The 21898-nt window shown below is 40.9% G+C and overlaps 1 protein-coding gene across 1 annotated transcript; it reads left to right on the forward strand.

Moving 5' to 3' along the window:
• The first annotated feature begins 1128 nt into the window (after positions 1-1128).
• Positions 1129-20689, forward strand: prss12 (serine protease 12). The gene is made up of 13 exons (XM_069665861.1): positions 1129-1462; positions 2923-3061; positions 4051-4223; positions 4364-4514; positions 5097-5275; positions 5742-5883; positions 5994-6214; positions 8567-8708; positions 12408-12622; positions 13302-13380; positions 14165-14287; positions 17173-17468; positions 19349-20689. Exons 1-13 carry the CDS (start codon positions 1129-1131, stop codon positions 19684-19686), a joined length of 2532 nt encoding a protein of 843 aa, XP_069521962.1. The 3' UTR covers positions 19687-20689.
• The last annotated feature ends 1209 nt before the right edge of the window (positions 20690-21898 follow it).

Consider the following 21898-nt stretch of genomic DNA (forward strand, 5'->3'; position numbering starts at 1 on the left):
ATTGGATGTGTTCGTTATGTACACCGAGGAGGTCAAGGGAGAGACTTAGGCGGAGTTAGCCTCCAATATAACAATAAAAACACTGGCTATGAGTGGTAAAATGTTGTTTTATTACTTGTGTTTACTAAAGTGGCTTTTAAATTCGCTACCTTCGTGGTAGTCAGGTAGGAGCGATCAGGCGTTGGATGGTTTGTTAAGTTCTGACTCCGTATTTCGGGGTACGCTGTGTTTGATTTTGAACTAACACTTTTGTGCTCGAATGGACGCCTTTTGATGACGTCTTCAGATGGGACGCTTTTGTTCATCCAATCAGAGAATACTATATTTTAGACACTAGAGGCGTTGTGCATCTCTGTCTGTCTCTCTTTTTCTCTCTCTTTCTCACAGACACAAACACAGACGCACACACGCGCTCACTCACACAGAAAGACAAAATAAGACACAAAACATTTCCAATTAGGTAATATCTTTTTTGTCTCATTTAAACACGGGGAAATAGACATAGCGAGTCAAGTCAGGTTTCATTCATCATCTAACCAACACAAAATATAACTCTTCACTGATGAGGTTTCCAAAGAAAGTTGTTTTCCTTTCATATGTTGTTTATGTTGCATCTATATGAATTTTTGAATGTAAAGTGTTGAAGGACATTGCGGAAAAGGATACAAAACAAACATTTGAAATAGCCAATAGCAAAATCAAATAAGCAATTTGGTCTTTGATCTTATTTTGTCTCAACATCATTTTCTAAACTTCTAGATTGCCCAAATATCTTCATTATCACATTACTGGATAGGCCCCCCTTCTATCTATCAAGGTGCCCCACAAACATTGCAAATGTTTGATTCTATAGCCTATGTAATATATAACCAAATGAAACATTATTGGCATGAAATCGAAATTTGGATAAAATTCCCATAGCCTATATGTTATTGAATTTCATTGGGGGTTGTCTGCCCATTAGCCCACGTAAACAGGAGTTTCATTGATCCGCGTCGTTTTTCTTTCCTCGGTTCTCACTCTCGTCCCGCGGCAGGGCGATGAGGCAAACTGAAAACCGTCTCCTCCTCAGCTGATGATAGGAGCTTATGAAATTTCTACTGTCATCAGTTGCCCATAATCGGAGACATGAATTTGGCATTTCTGACTGCTATAGCCGCGCTTTTGACTGCAAATAGCGGCGTGTGTTCCTCCAGCAGCGTCCCTTCATTCATCCTGCCGTTCACAGACTGCCTGCACAGCCGTGGGAAAGACGGTTTCTACCGTGGAGCGATAGACGTCACCGAGTCCGGCACACGGTGCATGAACTGGACTGAGGTGGCCGGCTTTAAGGAGCGCTACCCGGGCAAAGGAATAGGAGAGCACAATTACTGTCGCAACCCGGACGGCAGGATCAGACCTTGGTGCTTTTTTGGGAACCACAAAGGAAGAGTGGACTGGGGCTACTGCGACTGTAAACAAGGTAAACACGCAGGCCTACAGACGCACACAGCAGTGCTGTATTCATGATCTTAAACCTGTAGAAATACGAAAAAAACGGCACTAGCGACAAACCTTTGAGCAGAAATCGCCAAATAAACTGAATGATAATTTTAAGGTCAATACTTTTTCACAGATCATCAAAAATGCTACGTCACGTGCTGTATTAATGTTTATTTGGGCTTCTAAGAGAAGAGAACTGTTAACACTTTTACAGTTATAGTTGGAAGCTACCCATACATGCTGAAGTAATTAGACAGGACACACCTTCAGTGTCCCAGGTGTGAGTGCAGTGCATGCAGACGGCAAGTCCCAGCACATTTCAGTTCTATAATGAGTGCACAGGTATTTGCTTATATTGTGTGCTAGGCAATAACACAGTCCACAGATCACCAGAGTTAGAGTGTGTGGGCTCAAAGAAACCTCTCTTCTCACATTAAAATATTCGACAAAACCTATTAAGTAGCTACACATCAAGTACACAAACTTGAAGCACTAAATGTTGCTATAATAAACACTGAGGATAAAGTGGGCCCTTCATCTCCAGATTGATGAAAGGTAGAGAAGTAAGAGTGGTGAAAGGAAAAGAAGTGGTTTCCATCTGGCACAAGATCCAGCCTGTGGTATTTTTAGTCTTGGAGTATGATGGCACCGCATGGATAATCTATCTTCTGGTAATTGATACATGGAGGTGACATACATTGATCAAGTTTTGGAGGATGTTCGGATTTTAGATGCCCTAAGTAAGCCGCCTAATATTGTTTTCAAAATTCGGTTCATTCTGTGTACTTGACCTTTAGTAAAAAAAATAAATAAATAAAAAACACACTGAATTTTCTCAGTAGTTTAATTTCAGGTTACCTGTGCATGTGTGTGAGTGATTGTGAGCATGCACCCTTACATTTTCTTTTGACATAATAGCTTCTCTTTGATATATCAGATGAGTACACAAAAAGAAACAAGGATATTCCAACAGTAAACATACCAGAATAGAATTGGATGTTCTGTACTGAGGTATGGGTCTATACGGGGTCTACAATCCTTTAAATTAAAAAAAACATATACAATGTTTGGATGGCTAATTCTGTCACTTGTTAAGACAACAATTACAGCCGCTTTACAGTTTTATGTTATTTCAGTGCTATATTTTAATTATATTGTATAATAAGGGCATCAAACGCAGGAAAGTGATGTCAATGGATGTGATGAACTGAAGTGAAATAAGCATTTCTACATGCAGCTATTTTGATGTAGACAAGGAAACTGGCTCTCTTATGTGAAAGGTATGCATGTGAATGTGTGCTCTCCTGTCCTTACACAATCAAATATTGTCTTCTTTTCTGTTTTACTTTTACTTGGATTGTTGCACCTCATGTTCTTTTTAATACTGTATGTGCTGTATTTTTAACCATCTACTGTTCTCCACCCCTCCTTCCATCCCAGGCTCTGTGCGACTGCAAGGAGGCCGCTCCAAGCTCGATGGCAGAGTGGAGGTCTATCTGGGAGGAGTTTGGGGGTCTGTCTGTAGCGATGACTGGGGCGACGAAGATGCTTCAGTGGTTTGCAGACAGCTGGGCAAGGGGTGAGAGGGCACACATATGCACACACACACATGCGCTCTGACATGCACTCTTTCCGCTCTCTGTCTGCCTCTCCCTCTGACATACATATTCAGACACAGGTGCAAGTAAAGAAAAACACATCTGCCGTATAAATCCACAACGTGAAGCTGCCGTCAGAGGCCTAACAGATGGTTAGTGTGTGATGGAAATTTGGTGGGAATGTAAGAGAATTTCACAACGCTTCAGACGTACACACGCATGCATACTCGCCACAGTCTTTGTACTTTTCTAACGGAACCCTTGCATTCCAACCCCCCATTCCCCAGAGGTATTTAAATACCTTAAGTGCTCAGCTATTTACCTTGTTGCCAGCCCTCTTTTTGTCTCTGTCTCACACACATACAAATGTATAGTGTGTCTTAGTGTCCGAAGTTATGAGAAGTTTTATTGCCACAAGAGCAACTAATTTGCCGCATCAAAAAGGGAGTCTTTAGACAGACACATTGAGAGTGGCTGGGGTGTAGTCAGTTGAGAAAGCGTCTGATTTCCCTGGAGAACAGAGGCGTTCTGTGCACTCACTACACATGTTGATGCTAACACCAGCGCTGGCATGCATGCTGTCATGAACACATGCCTGTGTGCCCATATTCACACAGGAGTCAATGGAAGTCCATAGCGGAAAGGAAAGAGGGCAAATGTCAGCCATATGTCAGCCTGAATCCTTGGTGATGACTTTCACGCGGCCATTTATTGAAAGCTGTTGGGTGTAAAACTGCTGACCGCGTTGGCCCTGGGATGGAAGGGCCAATGTTACGGTTAACATGCTATAACTGCTGCTTTCAGATCGGCTGTCGTAGCCTGTCTGCAGGATCTGTCTCAGATTTTAAATGTCTAAATCAATCCCTCAAACCAGATGAGACTGGGTTTGCTTTGTGTTGTTATTTGTGGTTCCAAAAAAAGTATTTCATATAAATAAAAGTTACCAGTTTGCTTATTGATCCCCTTCCAGGATCTCGGGACGTGCACGTGCAGTTCCCCTGTTTAGTCCAGGATTGGCCAAACTCCATTGGAAGGCGGTTCATTGCCAGGGAGACGAGCCAGACCTGCTCCAGTGTCCAAAGGCCACCTGGAATGGAGGGGAGTGTTCTCTGGCTGCAGCTATCACCTGCACCCAGCAGCCAGGTAAGCACTCCTCATGGGGAGTTACGAGCCTGTGATGGATGTTAAGAGGTTTGCATGAACATAATGAAAGCTGATTACAATACAGCCCCTACTCACTTTGATAGATATAGTATGTGTATTTATGATTGTGTGTGTTTCAGCTGCAGTAGCGCTCCCAATACGCCTTGTAGGAGGTCGATCAAGGTCAGAGGGCACAGTTGAAGTCTTCCATGCCGGACAGTGGGGTTCCATATGTGACGACCAATGGGACGACAGTGATGCAGAGGTGGTGTGTCGACAACTAGGGCTAAGGTGAATGAACACACATTGCACACAGATGAACACAGGTATTAATGATCATATTTACATTATTTTCAACCAAAAAGCAGTTGTGAGTATAAGAAAAGGACCAAGAAGTGTGACAGAGATAGAGTAGGAAGCTGGGATGTGTTGATGTGGGTGTCCGGCGGTCTGTCTCTCCCTCTGTCTCCAAAAGTATGACAAGTATTCTTTCCATTCGGACACACACAGAGAGGAGCGAGCAGTAAAGAACATCTGGGGGTCAGATAATGAATCAGGCTCATTGTTCCTGCATGGATTCTAGTACCACAGAGATATGCATATTTAGCAACACTACACTCTCCCTGAATGTTCCTGTGTGCATTTTTGGGGTATGCTACTGTGATGTTGGTGTTGCAGTGTTAATGTATGCAAGGATGAGCGTGACAAGCCATATCTCCAAAATTGATTTGAAATTTAACAGCTTTATTTCTTTCCATTTCAAGATTTCCCATATACAGCCTCCTATAACCTGTATTTTCTAAGTCAGAACATCTATTTTTAGTTGTATCAGTATTCCTGCAAATCAACCCTTATATTCTTTTGGCTTTGTAGCGGTGTGGCAAGGGCATGGGGCCAAGCGCATTTTGGCAAGGGTTCAGGCCGTGTGTGGCTGGACGAGGTGCGCTGCACAGGCAATGAACTCACTTTGGAGCAGTGTCCAAAAAGCGGCTGGGGGGAACACAACTGTCTGCACTCTGAGGATGCAGGAGTGTCTTGCAACCCTCTCACAGGTATTACAACACCTGCATCAGCTTAAGCAATCCATAGTATTCACAAAGACGTGCAAATGTAATGCACACATACATATAGAGTTATGTTAGCTTCTTGGGGAATTTCTTTCTTTCTTCATTTCACCTTAAGCTGACAGATTAGTTTACATGTGCCACTGGTATTGCGATTTCCTGCTAGGTCCAAATATTTATTGAAAAAGATATGGGAGTTTGTTTTAGGAGAGAAAAAGGCAATTAAAGAGCTGCATGAGAATGGTGAAAACGTGACCCTCCCTGGGCACATCTACGAGAACTTTTTGTCTTCTTTTCAACCTCTGCAACATCTTTTCTGAATAGTTGCAATGCAATTTACATCATTGAGATCAACAAATATCTATGGACCTTTTAATTCAAAGGGAAAAATGTTTAAATGTACCCTCCCTCCCGAGGGCATTAACTAACTCTGGGTTTGCCTCTTTCTCTCCAGATGGTACTGTTAGGTTGGCAGGGGGTGCAAGCAGCAATGAGGGACGTTTAGAAGTCTTCTACCGCGGTCAGTGGGGGACAGTGTGTGACGACGGCTGGACAGACTCTAACACTCATGTGGTGTGCCGACAACTAGGTTACAGGTAATGTGAATTTTTTTAATAGACAGGTAAATGCATACAAACATTAATCCTCATCACTTATCAACTAAAATAAATACATTAAAAATAATGTGTACATGTCTGGCTTCCAGATTAGGTGAGACTCTCCTTTCTGAAGGACTAGATATCACCCCTGTCCCACGATTCGGGGTGGGGTCAGGCCCCATTCTTTTGGATGATGTGAGCTGCACAGGGAAGGAGCCTAGCCTTATGCTGTGCAACAAGAGGGAGTGGCTCCGTCATGACTGCACGCACCATGAAGACGTTAACATGGCATGCAGCGCTGAACGCATCGGAGACAGTCTTCCAACTAGTAAGACAGAATGTAGAATAGAAAGGATGAATGTAATCTTAAGATGATGCATTTGTGCAGATGTGTACATAACATATGTGCTAATGAAGTCATTATCTTTGGACTTTGAAAGAGCGGAGCACTCCTCTGGTTTTAGAGCTCCTCATAGCAAAGACACCAACGCTGTTCACTTTTGCTTATTTTTGTCAGTAATAAGGCTTAGATAGTTTTGATTATTTCATTTGATTTGGACATCTTATACAGGGAGTTGGAACCTCTGGTACTGTTCTGGATTTGTTTGCTTTGGTTAAATACATATCATATGGCCTCTTTAAGCTATGAGACCAACAGTCCTTTAACTGTTGTATTTTTCATTCATATGCCAAAACCTAGAAGTCGAAAATGGTTGTTTTTTAGTTGAGTCTAATTTTCCCAGTGCTCAACCTGATTATCAAAAGGCTTGATATTCCCATATCATACAATATAATATTGACATGTTTCAATAACTTGAAAAAGCCAAAGCCAAACATCTTTTGAGATCAAGAAGCAGAGTGCATGAAACCTCTCCTTTGTGTGCATTCATGAGTTGACATGATGACGTGTTTTCTAATCAATTTTAATGATCAACTGGGGTTCCTGACTTTTAAGAGCACACATACCTCATGGCAGTGAAGAACAGGAAATTAAATGATAAAAGGCTCTATGTAATTTCCCAGCACCTTATTAAACCATGTAAAGGGAGCTCAAGTGGATCTCAGATCTGTCTCTAAGATCTTTGCCAAACTCATCCCGCAGTCAGTTGCATCTCATCTTACTTAAAGAGGAAAGCCGGCGTTTACAGGAAGACAGATAGCAGATGATGTCAGTCAAGCTGCCTCTAATAGGCACAGCTGTTAGTCAGCTTGAGCTGCCTTGATAAGTGGTACACTTGTAAAGTCACTACGATTAAATAGACCTACTTCCTGAAGTCAATCTCTGACATGGCTGACATGTTGCCAGACAATCACACAATAAAGCCAGTGTTAGTACAAAGTTGCACGTCCTACCTTTTTATAAAAAGAGACAAAAGGCTTCAGTGGAAGGGTGGAAACGGTTAAATAGTAGCGCCATTAATCAACCTTATGTTTATAGCCTCCAGACATTAATAAAGACATGCTGGTACGGGCTCAGATTTTCACTCAAACTGTATTGCCGTGCAATTATCTGTCTTATTGTGAGATATAATAGGTCTGATGACTCTGTGGAAAGTCACAGACAGGATACATGTAGTTTTTAAGTGATGCTAAGTTGGCTTTCGATAGCTTATGTTGTTTGGCAAGAGGCTGAGGGACACTCTCACCCCCCAGAGTTATGTCATTACTGCAAAACATTTGTGTGCATGTGTTTGTGTGTGTGTGTGTATGTCTGTTTGAGTGTTTATGTGTGTATGTAAATCCCCCCCACCCTTCCCCTCGACATGCCACAAGCAGATTGGTTCATGTTGTTTTTGGAAGAGGAGAATAAGCAGATAAGCCGGGCTGGGCTTTGAACTCTCTCTCTCTCTCCCTCTCTCGAGCTCGCTCTCTGTTGTGAGTGACCATCACATTAGGACTGCAACTTAGTGTGGTTGTGTGTGTGTGTGTGCTGAGAGAGGCATTAAACAGTGTTTGTGTTTCTAAGCGAGAGGACAAAGATGAGCATTTCCTCAATAGCCAACACCACCAAATAAGTAAACATTCCCACAATTAACCCCCCTTTCCTTTCCACCTCTTCCACAACTCCTATATCCCACACACTCACAATGTTTGGATGACTGTCATTCAACTCAATACAGTCGCAGGGAACTATTTTATGCTGAAGCTAGGCTAGAAAATGCTCTATATATACTTCTTTAAAAATGCCTGTCACTTGGCATGAGTGTAAACTGATCCTGAAATTGTCCACACATGGAAAACACATCGGCATCCACTTGAATTCGATTAGAGTGTGCATGTATGTGCGTTCGTGTGCAGACAAATGATGATGGATGGTTCAAACCTAAAGCCCACAATCATTGGATTAACAGTGTGAGTGTGCACCATTTGAGAGAGAAAGAATAAGAGAAGGAGCCTGGGAACAGAAAGATAATGAAAATAAACTATCTTTTTATAGCAGCAGGATTCTAACTAAATGCATGAGGTGGGACAGGTGTTCATGTGACTTCGTATTATGGAAAACATGAGTTTCACATGCTCCATTCACCTGACATGTTAGCCTGGAAGATCCGGTTTGTTGGGGAATTCTTGTGTAGTATCTTTAAGTATTTCTAGCCTGAGGGGTTTCGTGTAACTTCGGAGACAAGAAATAACTAAGGTGTGAGTCAGGGTAGGTGTAAAATCTGTGCGTTATGTTCAGGTGTGCTGGTGAGGCTCGTGGGAGGAGAGAGCCCCAGGGAAGGCCGGGTGGAGCTCTATCTGTCGGGTCAATGGGGGACCGTGTGTGATGACGGGTGGACTGATCGTGACGCAGAGGTGGTGTGTCGACAGTTGGGATACAGGTATGTATGTGTCTGGGTAAAAAAAAACTACAAAAACCACAACGACTTGCAAAAGACTGAGCAAGACGCCTTATGAGTAGACTATCTTTTGGTAGGGGCTAAATCCTCACACTGCTACTGATAAAGATTACATTGGGAAAATTAAAGATTACCTATGCAGTTTGGAGAGATGGATGTGACAAAATATTATTTTCCTTGTTGATTAATTATCAATTATCTGTCCTTTAAACATAAAGTAGTGAAGAATGCCCAGCAACTTCCAAAACTGATATTTTTAAATTACTCTCAGCAGTCCAAAAACCCAAAGATATTCAGTTTACTCCCATGACAGGATATAAAACCTGCAAATATTCACTTTAAATACATGTTTCAAAACATAAATCATTAAAAGAAAATATAAATTGCTACAAATCCTTCTTGGCTGTGGTACAGGACAGGATACGGCGGTGTTTAAAGACAGTGAATGGAAAAGAAAATGTCAACAGACTGTGACAGTGATGAGACAGAAAACCTCATTGTGTCTTACTTCACCATCAGTGGAAACGTTTCATTTAATGTGAGTAATTACAGCTAGCTTAGATCATTAAGGCTAGAGTTAACCATTGCTATGGACCCAGCTCTCATTGTGAGTATATCAGGCTATTTTTAAATGGAAAACAAAAATATAATCAATTTTAAACGAATAAAATTATTTCTAAATCAATAATGTAGTTATAAATAGCCGTATAATAATCATTTATAGTAAGCATGTTGAATGTTGAATCCCTTCAGAGTGAGACAAAACCCCGACTGCTAACCCTGTTGGGCTTCAGCCATAACCTGCTCACCATACATTACATTATCCCTTATTAAAGTGCTTTGTTTTGAAACTTTAACTAAGATTAGGTGCAACCAATTCCCCACAGGTTAACCTTTGCATCCAACAAGTGTCTGCTTTTTGGGCTGCTCTTGTTTGTTTAGGAAATGGTATATTGCCCAAAGAAGTCTAAAGGGGGTGAATACTCATATTCAAGGCACTGTTAGCAGCTAAATATACACTGAATGTATGAAGAACATGTGTGTGTGCTTGCAACAGAACACTTGGAAATAATGTAGGTATCTAGTGCTTCTTGTTAGATCTTTGCTCTTATCCTTCTTATTGTCAACATATTTTCATCTCCAGTCACACTCAGGAGGTTTAAAAAGAGGTAAAATGTTGGTGAAAAGCTCTGTGAGCTGCGGGTTCACAACGTGACCACTCTATACGTTACACTCACATAAGTGAATCCAGACTACCTGCTCTGTTCCCATACTTGGCATCTGTCCTGCAGTACCCCTGCTCCCACTTTCTGTGTCTGTCTTTCATCTCTTCATCTCTCAACCCTTCTCTGTTTTCAATTTGCACCTCATCATGCATGCATCGAGTGTCAAGCTCACCCACAATGGGAAAAAAAAAACTCACAGTCTGCTTTAAAACATTTAGAATTGTCATGTTTCATTAATTATTAGTTAAAAATCCTGCACTCTAATTTTTGTGCGCCTCTCATGAGCCTCTGGTGAGCTGGCAGCTGCTTTTATTAGGGCTTTAGGCTGTGCCCTTTAGCGGAGCCAAGATAAATATCCAATTAAAGGGCAGGCCAATTGTGTGAATGACACATCCACAGTGACAGATACGTCCAGGCGAAGCAAACTACCTCATCTAGTCCTCTCTGTGTCCCATTATCTCTTCCCTCTGAGACACCGTCCTCTTTTCCAAAACAATGGATGGCGAGGGAAAACTGTGCCGTCACAAACTGTCTTCATTGTCCCTCACATCACTCCTCAGCGAGGGATACTTATCCCTTAGCCACCTAATTTTCTGTGACGCATCTGTGTGTACATGAAAGCCACATCTGGAGCACATAAGCGTGAGAGAGGGAGAGTAAGCGTGTTGGAGGCGTGTTAAAGCCGTGTTAGGATCATCATTCTGCTTCGCACGAGGGTGTGGTGAAAGGTCATTACATACACAGCAGGCCCCCGGGGGTTAAAGGTCGCCATGGGGGTTATAAAGCAAAAAAATACGCAGATGCACACACACTTTCACCCAAATTACATACTAAGTCAACAGTTTGACCCAGAGTCACCCTCAATGAGGGCGTACATGAGACTGACATGAGACCTTTAAAGTCCCACTGTGAATATTGGTCATGTGACAAGAGTGGAAAAGTAAGAGTTTCTGCTTATATTGAGGACTTGTTAGAAGATCTCCCAAAATAAGATGCCTGTTGCCTGCAGCCTGATTTATCTGACCCTCTTTGGCTGCATCTTTTCGTCCACTCTCCCGTACAGTATTTAAAACAGATTGGATTAATGGTTATCCAGAATTTAAAAGATATTTCATAGAAAATTTGACAGTACATGAAATAAGTCGTCTGAGAGAAAAAAAACTTGGCCTTCTTTTCTAACTTGAACATTCAGTATCCAAAGCAGATCATATTGCATTTTCACTGATACTTGGCTTGTGTGTGTTGCTACACAAACACACCAAGCAGGCTTGATGTCAATCTCAAGGCCTATTCAACTGACTTGGAGGTTCACCTTCTGCATGCTAAGCACCGCTCAGGGAGCTATAGGAGACACAGACACAATGCTAGATGTCTCAATAAGAGACATGAGATTCCCTTTGGATTGAATGGGGAAGCAAAACCTGCCACCTACCAAACCCCAGGGACGCAACATGAGATCCTCCAGGTCGGTTATCTATCAATCTTAATTAACATCACAGTAACAGCCTGTAGAGGCACGCACACACAGCCACAACCTACAGGTCTCTGTGTGTTAAATGTTTGCTAATTAAAGTCGGAGGTGAGATAGTGGTTCAAATACTGTTGTTATCAGACTGTAAACTGGGTTTGACCTGCTTTGCGTCACAGCCAGAGAATGTCATACCATAACATCTCTACTAGCATGTTATCATTGCCCCTGCTTACACACACACATACTGACAGAAAGATGTAGCCGCTAAGCATTCAAGGTTTGACTCTTCTGTTAGTCAAATATAAAGAGAATTAAATTATAAAAAAAATACATAATGCAGTTAAGTGTAATTAATTAGAGCTTTTAGCAAAGCTACAAAACACTGTTACACATTGAAATGCACAGCTTGTCTTCAAACAAAAACTAAATGCAGGGAGTATATTACTTTAGTGTCGGCCTCTTTCCATCGCCCGCCAGTGGAGTTCGGAATTTAATAAAAATAAATTGTTATTGTGTCTGAGGCTCCCCTGAGTATGTTTTTATGTTGCTGTGTTCATAAAGTGGCTTAATTTCTCTCTGGACAGCTAAGCAGTTTTTAATAGATGTTCCCAGAGCCAAGCAGAGTGAGAGACAGAGCATTTGGTGTCTCTGCCCAAATGCTTTGGATAGTGTACCTCTTTCAGCGAAGAGGTGTTACTGAATTCAAATCAACCTTTTTAAAAGGCTCTCAATTCTTTGGTATTTCTCCTTGTTTCGGCTTCGTCTTGTTTTAATTTTGGGTTCCAGAGGATGTATCTTTTGTTAGTTCTTTAGTTGCTTCTTTTATACATAAAGCTTTAATTGTGAAATAATGTTTGAAAAGCACAATATGAAGGAACCCTTTTAGTTGTTGACAGCTCTGGCAGTTTTCCAGTTCACTCTAATTCAGAATGAAATGACAGTAACATGTCTGTGTGCTCTGTCTCTGCTGTCTGTCCTCCACAGTGGGGTGGCAAAGGCCCGTGTGATGGCGTACTTTGGCGAAGGGACGGGGCCCATCCACGTGGACAATGTGAAGTGCAGTGGCGAGGAGCGCTCGTTGGCAGACTGCATCAAACAGGCACCCGGCACGCACAACTGTCGCCACAGTGAGGACGCCGGGGTCATCTGTGACTATGGTGAATTGCAGCCCAGCTACAAAGAGGTCAAAGGTCAAACAGGTCTGTTTTTTTTTTTTACTGGATGTTACTCTGAGAAAAGAAATACAAAGCTGCTGTGATTTATTTTGAGCCTGCATGAGACTGTAGTGTGTTTGGTAAACATTTCCAGTATGATATATACACTGAGAACTAATGAGGAACAAATGACCACAGAAAAGTCAGGGGGTACGATTCAAGCAGGAAAGCAGTGTGGACTTCAGTGTGTCCAGATGGTAAAATGAGCGAGTGATGTTATTGCTTCACCCTGTCTGTCACACATCACGTCAGACTCACACCAAGCTATCCGTTACCTGCACATATGCTATCACTTCTTTTTCTCACATGCACACACTGCAGAAAGTCAGACCAGAGCAGGAGGGTGCTTTGTCTCCTCTGAATGATAAATTACAGCTTCTGAAAAAGTACTTAACCTCTGTTTGTAGATTTTACCATCTCACACACACACATACACACACACACACACACACACACACACACACAAACACACAGTATGAAAACCATCAATCTCTCATTTGTTTAATTTACGTTATTTGAAGGATGAATTCCAGCCTTTTTTGTCCAGTCAGTCTTAAATATTTAATAAGAGCAACATCCGAGCCTAAATGTGTGGTTTAACAATCATCGCCCTCCCACACACTCACATCGACGCACCCGACGGTTCCTCTTTTGTCTCTGTCAGATCCTGCCGACTCAATTTGCGGTCTGCGGCTCAAGCACACTCGCCAGCGCCGAATCATAGGAGGAGAAAACTCTCTGAGGTAAGCTGGAGGGGACAGGAGGGATTAATAACAGCACGGAGAACGCCTGCCAGAGACATATAGAATAAAGAGAGTTGGAAACAAGTCAACATGTCTTAGATGGAAAACAGCTGATCTGAAGCTACAGGAAAAGAAATATACATTACTGTGTACTTTCAAGCATGAACATAACCTGTTTGTGTGAAGTGGAAGCATGCAAATGAGTAGGAATTTCAGCGTCTAATAAAAGTGGGTCATTAGAGATGATTTACATAGAAGAGAAACATGTGTACACAGAAAGACTCTCTGGAATTAAACAAGAAAATCCTGTGGTAAGGACAATGACTTTCTTTTGCTGCGTGTGTGTGTGTGAGAGAGAGAGAGAGAGAGAGATAAACAGAAAGAAGTTCAGATAAGCAAAGAGGAAGACAACTTTTATGCCTACTTGTATGCAACCAAGCTTGCATCTATATAAATATTTAGATGACAAACCAAACAATGCATGTCATATTGAGTGTGTATTTGTGTGTGTGGATGCTTAGATGTCATCCTGCATGTTTACACTTGCCACGAGTAAACTAATACTGGCAGGTTTTACGTCCTGAAAAACATTTAAGTAAGTTAAATTTGGATAGAAAATGTGTGTTGCTCTGTTTGCAACCTGTATTTTTTTTTGCAGTTATACAGTTAAATGTTCTGTATCTTTTTGCACCGTCTACATAGGACTCACTTAGTTTGCTCCTGTTAAGCAGCTTTACACTGGTCTTGCTTGAATGTTTATATGTGTGCGTGTTCATGTCTATAGGGGTGGCTGGCCCTGGCAGGCAGCGATACGTTTGCGTGGATCTCGAGGAGACGGGAGGTTGGTGTGCGGAGCGACTGTAATCGACACCTGCTGGGTCCTCACTTCCGCACACTGCTTCAAGAGGTCAAACAAACACACTTACACCTACTCTCGAACACAGAGGTTTATTATCTATTATTATTTAACCCAAGCTACATATGTTATTTACTTCCGCATAATATTCAAGTCTGACAGAAGCATGAGAACCCAAACCACGTGAGCAGTAATTGGCTGTGGTTTGGCTCTGGTTCAAGTGGCAGGGAGACAGCCAGAGTGCTTCATCGAAATTTCATCTGGTCTGGGGGGCCTCTGCATGGCACCGCCATCTTGGAATCAATCACTTAATGCATACAGCAGAGACGGCAGCAGACAAGCTAATGCATAAAAAGGGAAATGAATTGAACAGAGCGAGTTGAGGGTTGTGAAGTCTGCATTTTATCTTTATACAGTGCATGTAAGGTTTTCTTGTTGCATCACTGGGTATTAGTTCTAATGTTGGGTTTGGTAGGAAAACCAGAACTCTTTACAGACTCCAGCAGCTCCAGCCCTATAAATCCTAATGTTTCCACATTAAAGAGAGGAAGAGGTCTTTCACTAAATCCTTACCAGGGCCATTTCTCAAGCCATTCCCGGGCCCTTTCCATAGCCGGAGGTGTACTCCTAAATACAGGAACCTTTACTCCACAATGTAACTCTTCCATCCTCTTCTTTTAAATCACACACAGGAAACACACATGTGTGCTATGCTGCAAATTAAGACCTCTCCGGATATAGCAATCAGGACTTCTCAGACTGGTGTATGCAAACTGTGTGATTGCAGATCTAAATAATAGATTAAACCTGACTCACTGCTAACCACTATTAGTCATATAAAACCATAACAAAGGTAATCTAAAAAAAAAATGTCATGAACATATGCTCGACCACATTAAATAAACAACAGCCTTATGCAAACAAAGTAATTCTTTGAAAGGTGCTCACACGCCCAAGTGCTTCAGGCTTTGCTTTTTATATTGTGTAGGTGTTAATATTTAATTGTAGCTCGTAAATCATCTACTGGAGTCAGATTGAAGACGTTCCCACAATAGAAATATTCTGCTGACTGCTACAGATTGGCAGATTCTATTTTAACAGTTAATTATTTCTGATTGGTGTTTATTTTAGCTTAAAAGATACTGAAACACACATCTTAATAAAGAACAATAAGACATGACTTCTTTCTGAAGGATATGTGTGATCAAAGACATTAAGCTGCTTAAAAGAGGTCAGACACTGCAAAGTGCTTTCATTGCCGGCCTGGTCAGATATCACTCCTCAGAGCTTCAAGCCGTTAGCTTCAGCTATGACAGCTTTGAAATGTAATTTGCTGAGTGCAAGCCAGAGCATGCAGACCAAGATAGGGACTTCCGACTGCACAGTGTCACCTTTCATATACCGTAACCAAGACAGTGTGATACACACTCACACTCACAGTAACAAACAAACACTCAAGCCCATTCAAAAAATACACTCTGAAAAACTCAACATGTTGGCATGCTCACTTTGTCCTGTTCTAATTTGCACACATGGATTGAGAATGACATGCAGGGGTATAGTAACCACGTCTAAGTAACATGATCATATTACCTTATCCCTTACACTAAAATTTCCGATTAGTAGGGTAATAAAAATTGACCTCAGGTCAGTGGTCACATGCTGTCAACGCATTAAACCTATTTATACCTCATAGCTGTACAGCTGGAGGCTTGCAAACGGTAACAGAACTCCAGCAGATTTCTAACTGCTTTTAGCAACAACAACAATGTGTGAAAGGTAACTTGGGTGTAAAATTATGCCATTAGCACAGGATCAAGCCTGGTAGTCTCGAACCAATCATCTTTTTGTAGACAGAGCGAGTCAGTCTAGATCAAAACATGTGCCTGCAGATGGGTATGTACTGTACTTAGACGACTGGTCAGCAGGAAAGCCTAGCATTCCCAGGTCAGGAGATCTTTCCGGAAACGCTCTACCAGTTGTAAATGGACACAGAGACTTGGCTAGATGAAAAGGCCTGTCACTCCTCTCCTCATCCCTCCCTCTACCTTAGTCCTGTCTTTGTCCCTGACTTACCCTCCTCCTCTCTTCTCATTCTCTCCCACCTCATTTCAAAATAGCCAAACATCTTCAACATAATCTGTCATCTTCCAATTGGAAAAAACTTCATTATGGCAACCTATGAGTTAGATAAATGTATAAACATTAAGGCTGTCAAAGTTAACGCGTGAATAACACACATTCGCCACTAATTATTTTAACGCTCGATTAACGCATGCGTGTTCTATTATTATTACCCACCGCCCGCCCCAAAGTTGTTTTTACTGTCGATGTGAATTGAGTTACCACAGGCAGTGGACAACCATGCGATTAATCGCGATTAAATATTTTAATCGATTGACAGCCCTAATAAACATACTAATAAAATGACCTTTATAGTTGAACACATTTAGGTGATGATTCACTAGAGTACTTGAGGTTTTGAGGACTATTCTCTAGGCCATAGAGGAAAGGCATATAAAATATTAATACAATCTTAAGTGGGAAAAAAAATAGCTTATTGAAAGCAAAGACAAAAACCAAAACCTGCTTTTATGCACACTTCAAGAGGAGATTTGAAAAGATAACATCAACTGATAACCAAAGCCTGCATGAAAGGTTAGGGTTAATAAATCTAAAATACTGCAAGGAGAGAAACACTATTCAGCCCTTAACCGTAAAGATCTATTTCAGTACTCATGGGCAAAAAGTACAGCTTTAATAAATGCATGTGCTGAAGAAAATGTTGTATTTCTTCCATCTGTAGGAGAACTATTGCTGATCCAACCCCCGACGGGAGCTCTTTATTTTATTGCTCATAGTTTATGTATCAGCAGTGGGATTGCACACACCCTCTAACGGCCCCTCATGATCCATCTTTCTTTTTCTCTCTGCAGGTATGGAAACAGCACCAGGCAGTATAAAGTTAGAGTGGGCGACTACCACTCCCTCGTCCCGGAAGAGTACGAAGAGGAGTATGCTGTCGATCAGATTGTCCTCCACCCGAGCTACCACTCCCACAGCAACGATTACGATCTGGCCTTGGTCCGCCTGTCACCAGGGGCGGTGGGCCACATGCCGGGGGAGTGTGTGTCATTCAGCCGACATGTTCTTCCCGCCTGCCTGCCAATGAGGAAAGAGAGAGTGATCAAGCAGGCCAGCAACTGCCACATTACGGGATGGGGTGACACAGGTGAAGATGTGTTTGAGTAGATGGTGGCCCCAGTATGCCAAACTTAGTTAGTACAAATATCATATCTATAGCCTATATTGGTTTCTGTTGTACTTAAAATATGTTTGTTTTTTATTTAGACAGAAAAAATAATTCAGAATATTTATCATGGAAATATGGGTAAGGTAGAAAATGTCTGAAAATGGCTGAAAAAACAATCTAGGGGAACATAGGGTTTAGGCTATTTCAAGTAAAAACAACAGATAGGCTATAAGTTACGATTAGACAACAGCTAATATTAGCATTCAACCCCTTTACAGCTGTTTGACAGTATCACACAATGTGATAGAAAAGGCATAAATTCCTAGCTAACAGTCATGTAAGCTAGCTAATTATTGTTACAAAAATGTTAGCTAACAGTAATGATAGCTAGCACTTGGTTTAGCTGACCTAGCAGTCGGTGAGTGATGAGTTATCAAATTGTAGCCTATTAGCTTATGTGGCCTGATGTTTTCACACAGGTTTGTCTCTTCAGTTGCTAATCAATCAGTGAAATGATAAGGATTTAGATTCCAGATGTTTTAAACCCAAAATTCAGCAGTACAAAATTTAATAGCATTTGAGCTTCCTGCTCAGAAAGTGGCTGTTGTTAGTTCAGTAACATATAGCACGTAGCCTAAATTTAAAATCCTACACAATAGTTATTTACCGCACATAAGGTTATATTGTAAAACAGTGACTTGCTGTATAACCAGAACAGCATTAATACTATAAGTCAATTATTTTTCATTTCAACTGAAAATAAGTGAAGTAAGGATAATTTTTCACCAGTTATTGCACTTGTCTGACGTATGTGTCAATGCACTTGACTGTGTGAGCAGACTCCACAGTCAGTGGAGCAGACACACATCTGTTAGTGATCTTTACATTGCATGCTGATGTCATAAATTGCAGCAACTTAGTCACAAAGGGCTACAGAAGATCACAGTAGGCTTATGCAAAAACATGTACTACTTATTGAGGGATTAGTGTATCTGTTTTACTTAGTAACTTAGTGTGTGTGTGTGTGTGTGGTTAGGAGAGTTTTCATTTGTTTGCTTTTAAGTGTGTTGACAACACTAGCTATTTAGAGTATAGGTGATGCAGGGAAAGGCTGTTTAATTTAGGGTGTGATGTCTGGTTTGTACAGCTGTTTGCATTTGGCTATCTGCCACTCTGAGATCACACACAGACATGCACAAGGAAATAGTGTATGTACATACCAACCAGAGCTGCCAAGTATGGTAAATAACATTGTGTGGCCCTAACGGGAGCCAGGAAGAAAAATCTTCCATATCAAACAGAGAAAAAAAAAGTAAAGAGAGGCTTTTTTGAACTAAAGCTATGTGCTTCTCTGCCAGAAACAACTGCTGTCTTGCTACCTGAAACAGCTAGAGAGCCTTTGATAAGAATGTGAAAAATAAGGGAGAGTCAAGTGAACATTGCTGCCCAAAGGCAAGGCAAGGAAAACTTCAAGGTAAAAAAATATGATTTTAAGTTAAAGTATTTGAATTTAGGCAGAAAAGTCAGATTACATTTTGCCTTTGTTTTTTTCTACAATGCATCATTTCGGGACAATAAATGGGCTGTATCAAATGTTGAAATACATCCAGACACATTTCTTTTAACCAAAACCGGCTAGCTAGCATGGCCAAAACACATACACAAAATTGTATAGAGCATAGAGGCAGTATTAAAGTCCGGAGAAAAAAAGAAACTTTGAGGCTTCAGAGTAAAATTCATTCTTTCAGTCTGGAGTCACACTGGTTCACAACTTAACACTGTCTGACCTTTGACACAAATAAATATACTCACGTACACTCTTCCACACCTCTCATTCTCACTTTCTCCTCTCTTTCCAGGACGCTCATACTCCAAGACCCTCCAGCAGGCCCCCCTCTCCTTACTTCCCCGTCGTCATTGCCAGCAGCATTTCCACGGTGCCTTCACAAGCCGCATGCTCTGCGCCGGCAGCATCCAGCCGGAGAGGCGTGTGGACAGTTGTCGTGGCGACAGTGGAGGTCCGTTGGTGTGCGAGCGTCCGGGAGGGGGTTGGGTGGTTTACGGGGTCACGTCCTGGGGCCATGCCTGCAGGACACAACAGTCCCCGGGCGTCTACACTAAAGTCTCAGCTTTCAGCTCGTGGATACACAAGATGATCGGACGTGATGGCAGAAAGAGACGAGGCACTGAAAGGTGATTTAGGAACTGAAACAAATAATCGGAAAGAATGACTCTCTGGCTTATTCAATGACATAACCTTACTGTAAAATGGAGGGGACAAAGCAATGCTGGACTTTTCCTTCTAGAAACTTTTTATAAAATTTGGAAAGAGGAAATCATTTCTCTTATCAAAGTCAAAAGCACTTATTGTAATGATTACATCTCTTGTGCTGAAAGATAATGGATGTTGTTGTAACTTAACCCAAGAAATAACTCTTCTTAAATAGTTTCTTTTTAAACTGCACAGGGCACTGAAATGTTTTTTTCTTTAAAATAATGTTTGCTTTCTTTTGTTATAGTGATAGTGTTAATCATTCTATGAAACAAGGGATTAAACTTGTTGAAAAGGGACCACAGTGTTTAAACCACCATACAGTATATGGCATGCCCTCCTGCATACACAGCAAGTAATGGCATGACATGGACTTGCATTAAGAACCCCCCTCTATGTACCTAATGCATGATATTTAGTGATTTAGTGTGAAGCATTATAGTCATAGTAACATTTGCCAAAGTGAAATATGTCCTTAAACCTCATTTCATACTTGTTTATGTAACGTTTCTCCTTGGTGTTCTTTGTTTTTACTGTGTATAAAACATATTACATGTCTTAGCAATCACTCAGGCGTTTCTAACGTATATCCAATCAGTATTTGTCTCGTTGCTGCTTGACATTTGCAGAGAAAAGAAGGGACTAAAGTGTTTCTGAATCAAAGCACAAGAAAGCACATTTCTGTGTGTTGATACGTCTTATCGACACTGTTAATTCATGTTCTTTTGTCCTAACGGGATAGTTTAGTTTTTGTCGAGAAATCTGGTACACTTGAAAAAAAGCCACTACACTGCCTTCTTATCTGGTGTTGACTGACTGTGTTTATGTTTTAATGTACTGTAACATTTCTTCATAAAGTTTATAGATAAAATCATCTGAGTGTGTTTTGTATTTTCACAATGGACATAAAAACAATTTGTTGTTTGTACGCACATGCTTTCCTAAGTGGTTCTTTGACTTTAAATAAAAGATCCTATCATTCCCACACAACTGGAATGTGACAGCAGCTGAAACTGACAGACATATCTCAGGTTTGCTTCTGACTGTAAACTGTCAAAGTGAGCACCGCCATGTCAGACAATGTGTATGCACACACACTGTCTACAGGAATGGCAGCCATTTTCTCTTTTGTCCTCATTTACAATGCAAACACGTCGTGTTGACTCAACGCTCATTTGAGAACTGGGAAAAACTGCAGGGAATCAAGACAAAACATCTAAATATCTTTTCAGTGTTTGTCTTCTTTTCCCTAATATGATTCAAAAATATGGTCAGCGCAATTATTACATTTTTAAGAAGTAATTTAATAAACCTTTGTTCCTTCTATCAAAGCATTTTGTATGTTATGCATTTATTGCAATGTTTTTTCTCTATATAAGCTAAATAGTTCCCTGATACTGTTGTTAGTCCAGTGCATTTTTATACCAACTAAAATAGTACCATCTTGTGGTCAACCCATCACATTAGACTGATTCCACAATCCTATGATCTATCGCTTGTATAAAGTGGTCTTTTCCATTGTACACTTGTTGTTTACTTGCCTTCCAGACATTTATGATCTTTATTTATTATTTGTTGTCAAAAACATTTGAAATTCAAAATGCATAAAACTATATTTGAAGGCAATGCTTTAAAATAATGTTTAAAGGCATCATAAAGACGTGTGAACTGTATGGCTCCATGGAGACTACTGAGGCTGCCCTGGCTCTGTTTATAGATAAGCTTGAACTGGACGTTATCATGTGGACATGAGTGAGACATTTAAAATAAAATGTCATGACGCATTGCTGCCTTTGTATCTTTTAACTTTCTTTTTATAACCACTTCAGGGTTTTATGAAGTTTTACGTTATCAGTTGTTGACTACGGTGATGTTCTTCATATGCATGCTACCTTTTGTGCTGCTGTCATGGCCAGGATTCTCTTGTAAAAGAGATTTTATATTTCAATGGGATTATTTCCTGGTAAATTAAAGGTTACATTTAAAAAAAAAAAGAAGCATATTGACGTAAGTTTAAGTTCAAATCAAATTATCTGGTTCTTTATGTAAAGGTATTTTGCACACACATGAACACAGAGGCATCTAATCATCTCTGCAGGCACAACATGTCGAAAGAGGAATTTATATGTTTAACCTG

The sequence above is a fragment of the Semicossyphus pulcher genome, unplaced genomic scaffold, assembly GCF_022749685.1.
Source record: "Semicossyphus pulcher isolate SPU_LCO1_2020_fin unplaced genomic scaffold, fSemPul1.0.p SCAF_17, whole genome shotgun sequence".
Lineage (NCBI taxonomy): Eukaryota > Metazoa > Chordata > Actinopteri > Labriformes > Labridae > Semicossyphus > Semicossyphus pulcher.

Bases quoted from the DNA above. Each gene is read 5' to 3' on its own strand.
- prss12 (XM_069665861.1), top strand. From the start codon at position 1,129: ATGAATTTGGCATTTCTGACTGCTATAGCCGCGCTTTTGACTGCAAAT. The intron at 8,709-12,407 runs GTATGTATGTGT...TGTCCTCCACAG, and splicing joins TGTCGACAGTTGGGATACAG to TGGGGTGGCAAAGGCCCGTG. The intron at 14,288-17,172 runs GTCAAACAAACA...TTCTCTCTGCAG, and splicing joins TCCGCACACTGCTTCAAGAG to GTATGGAAACAGCACCAGGC.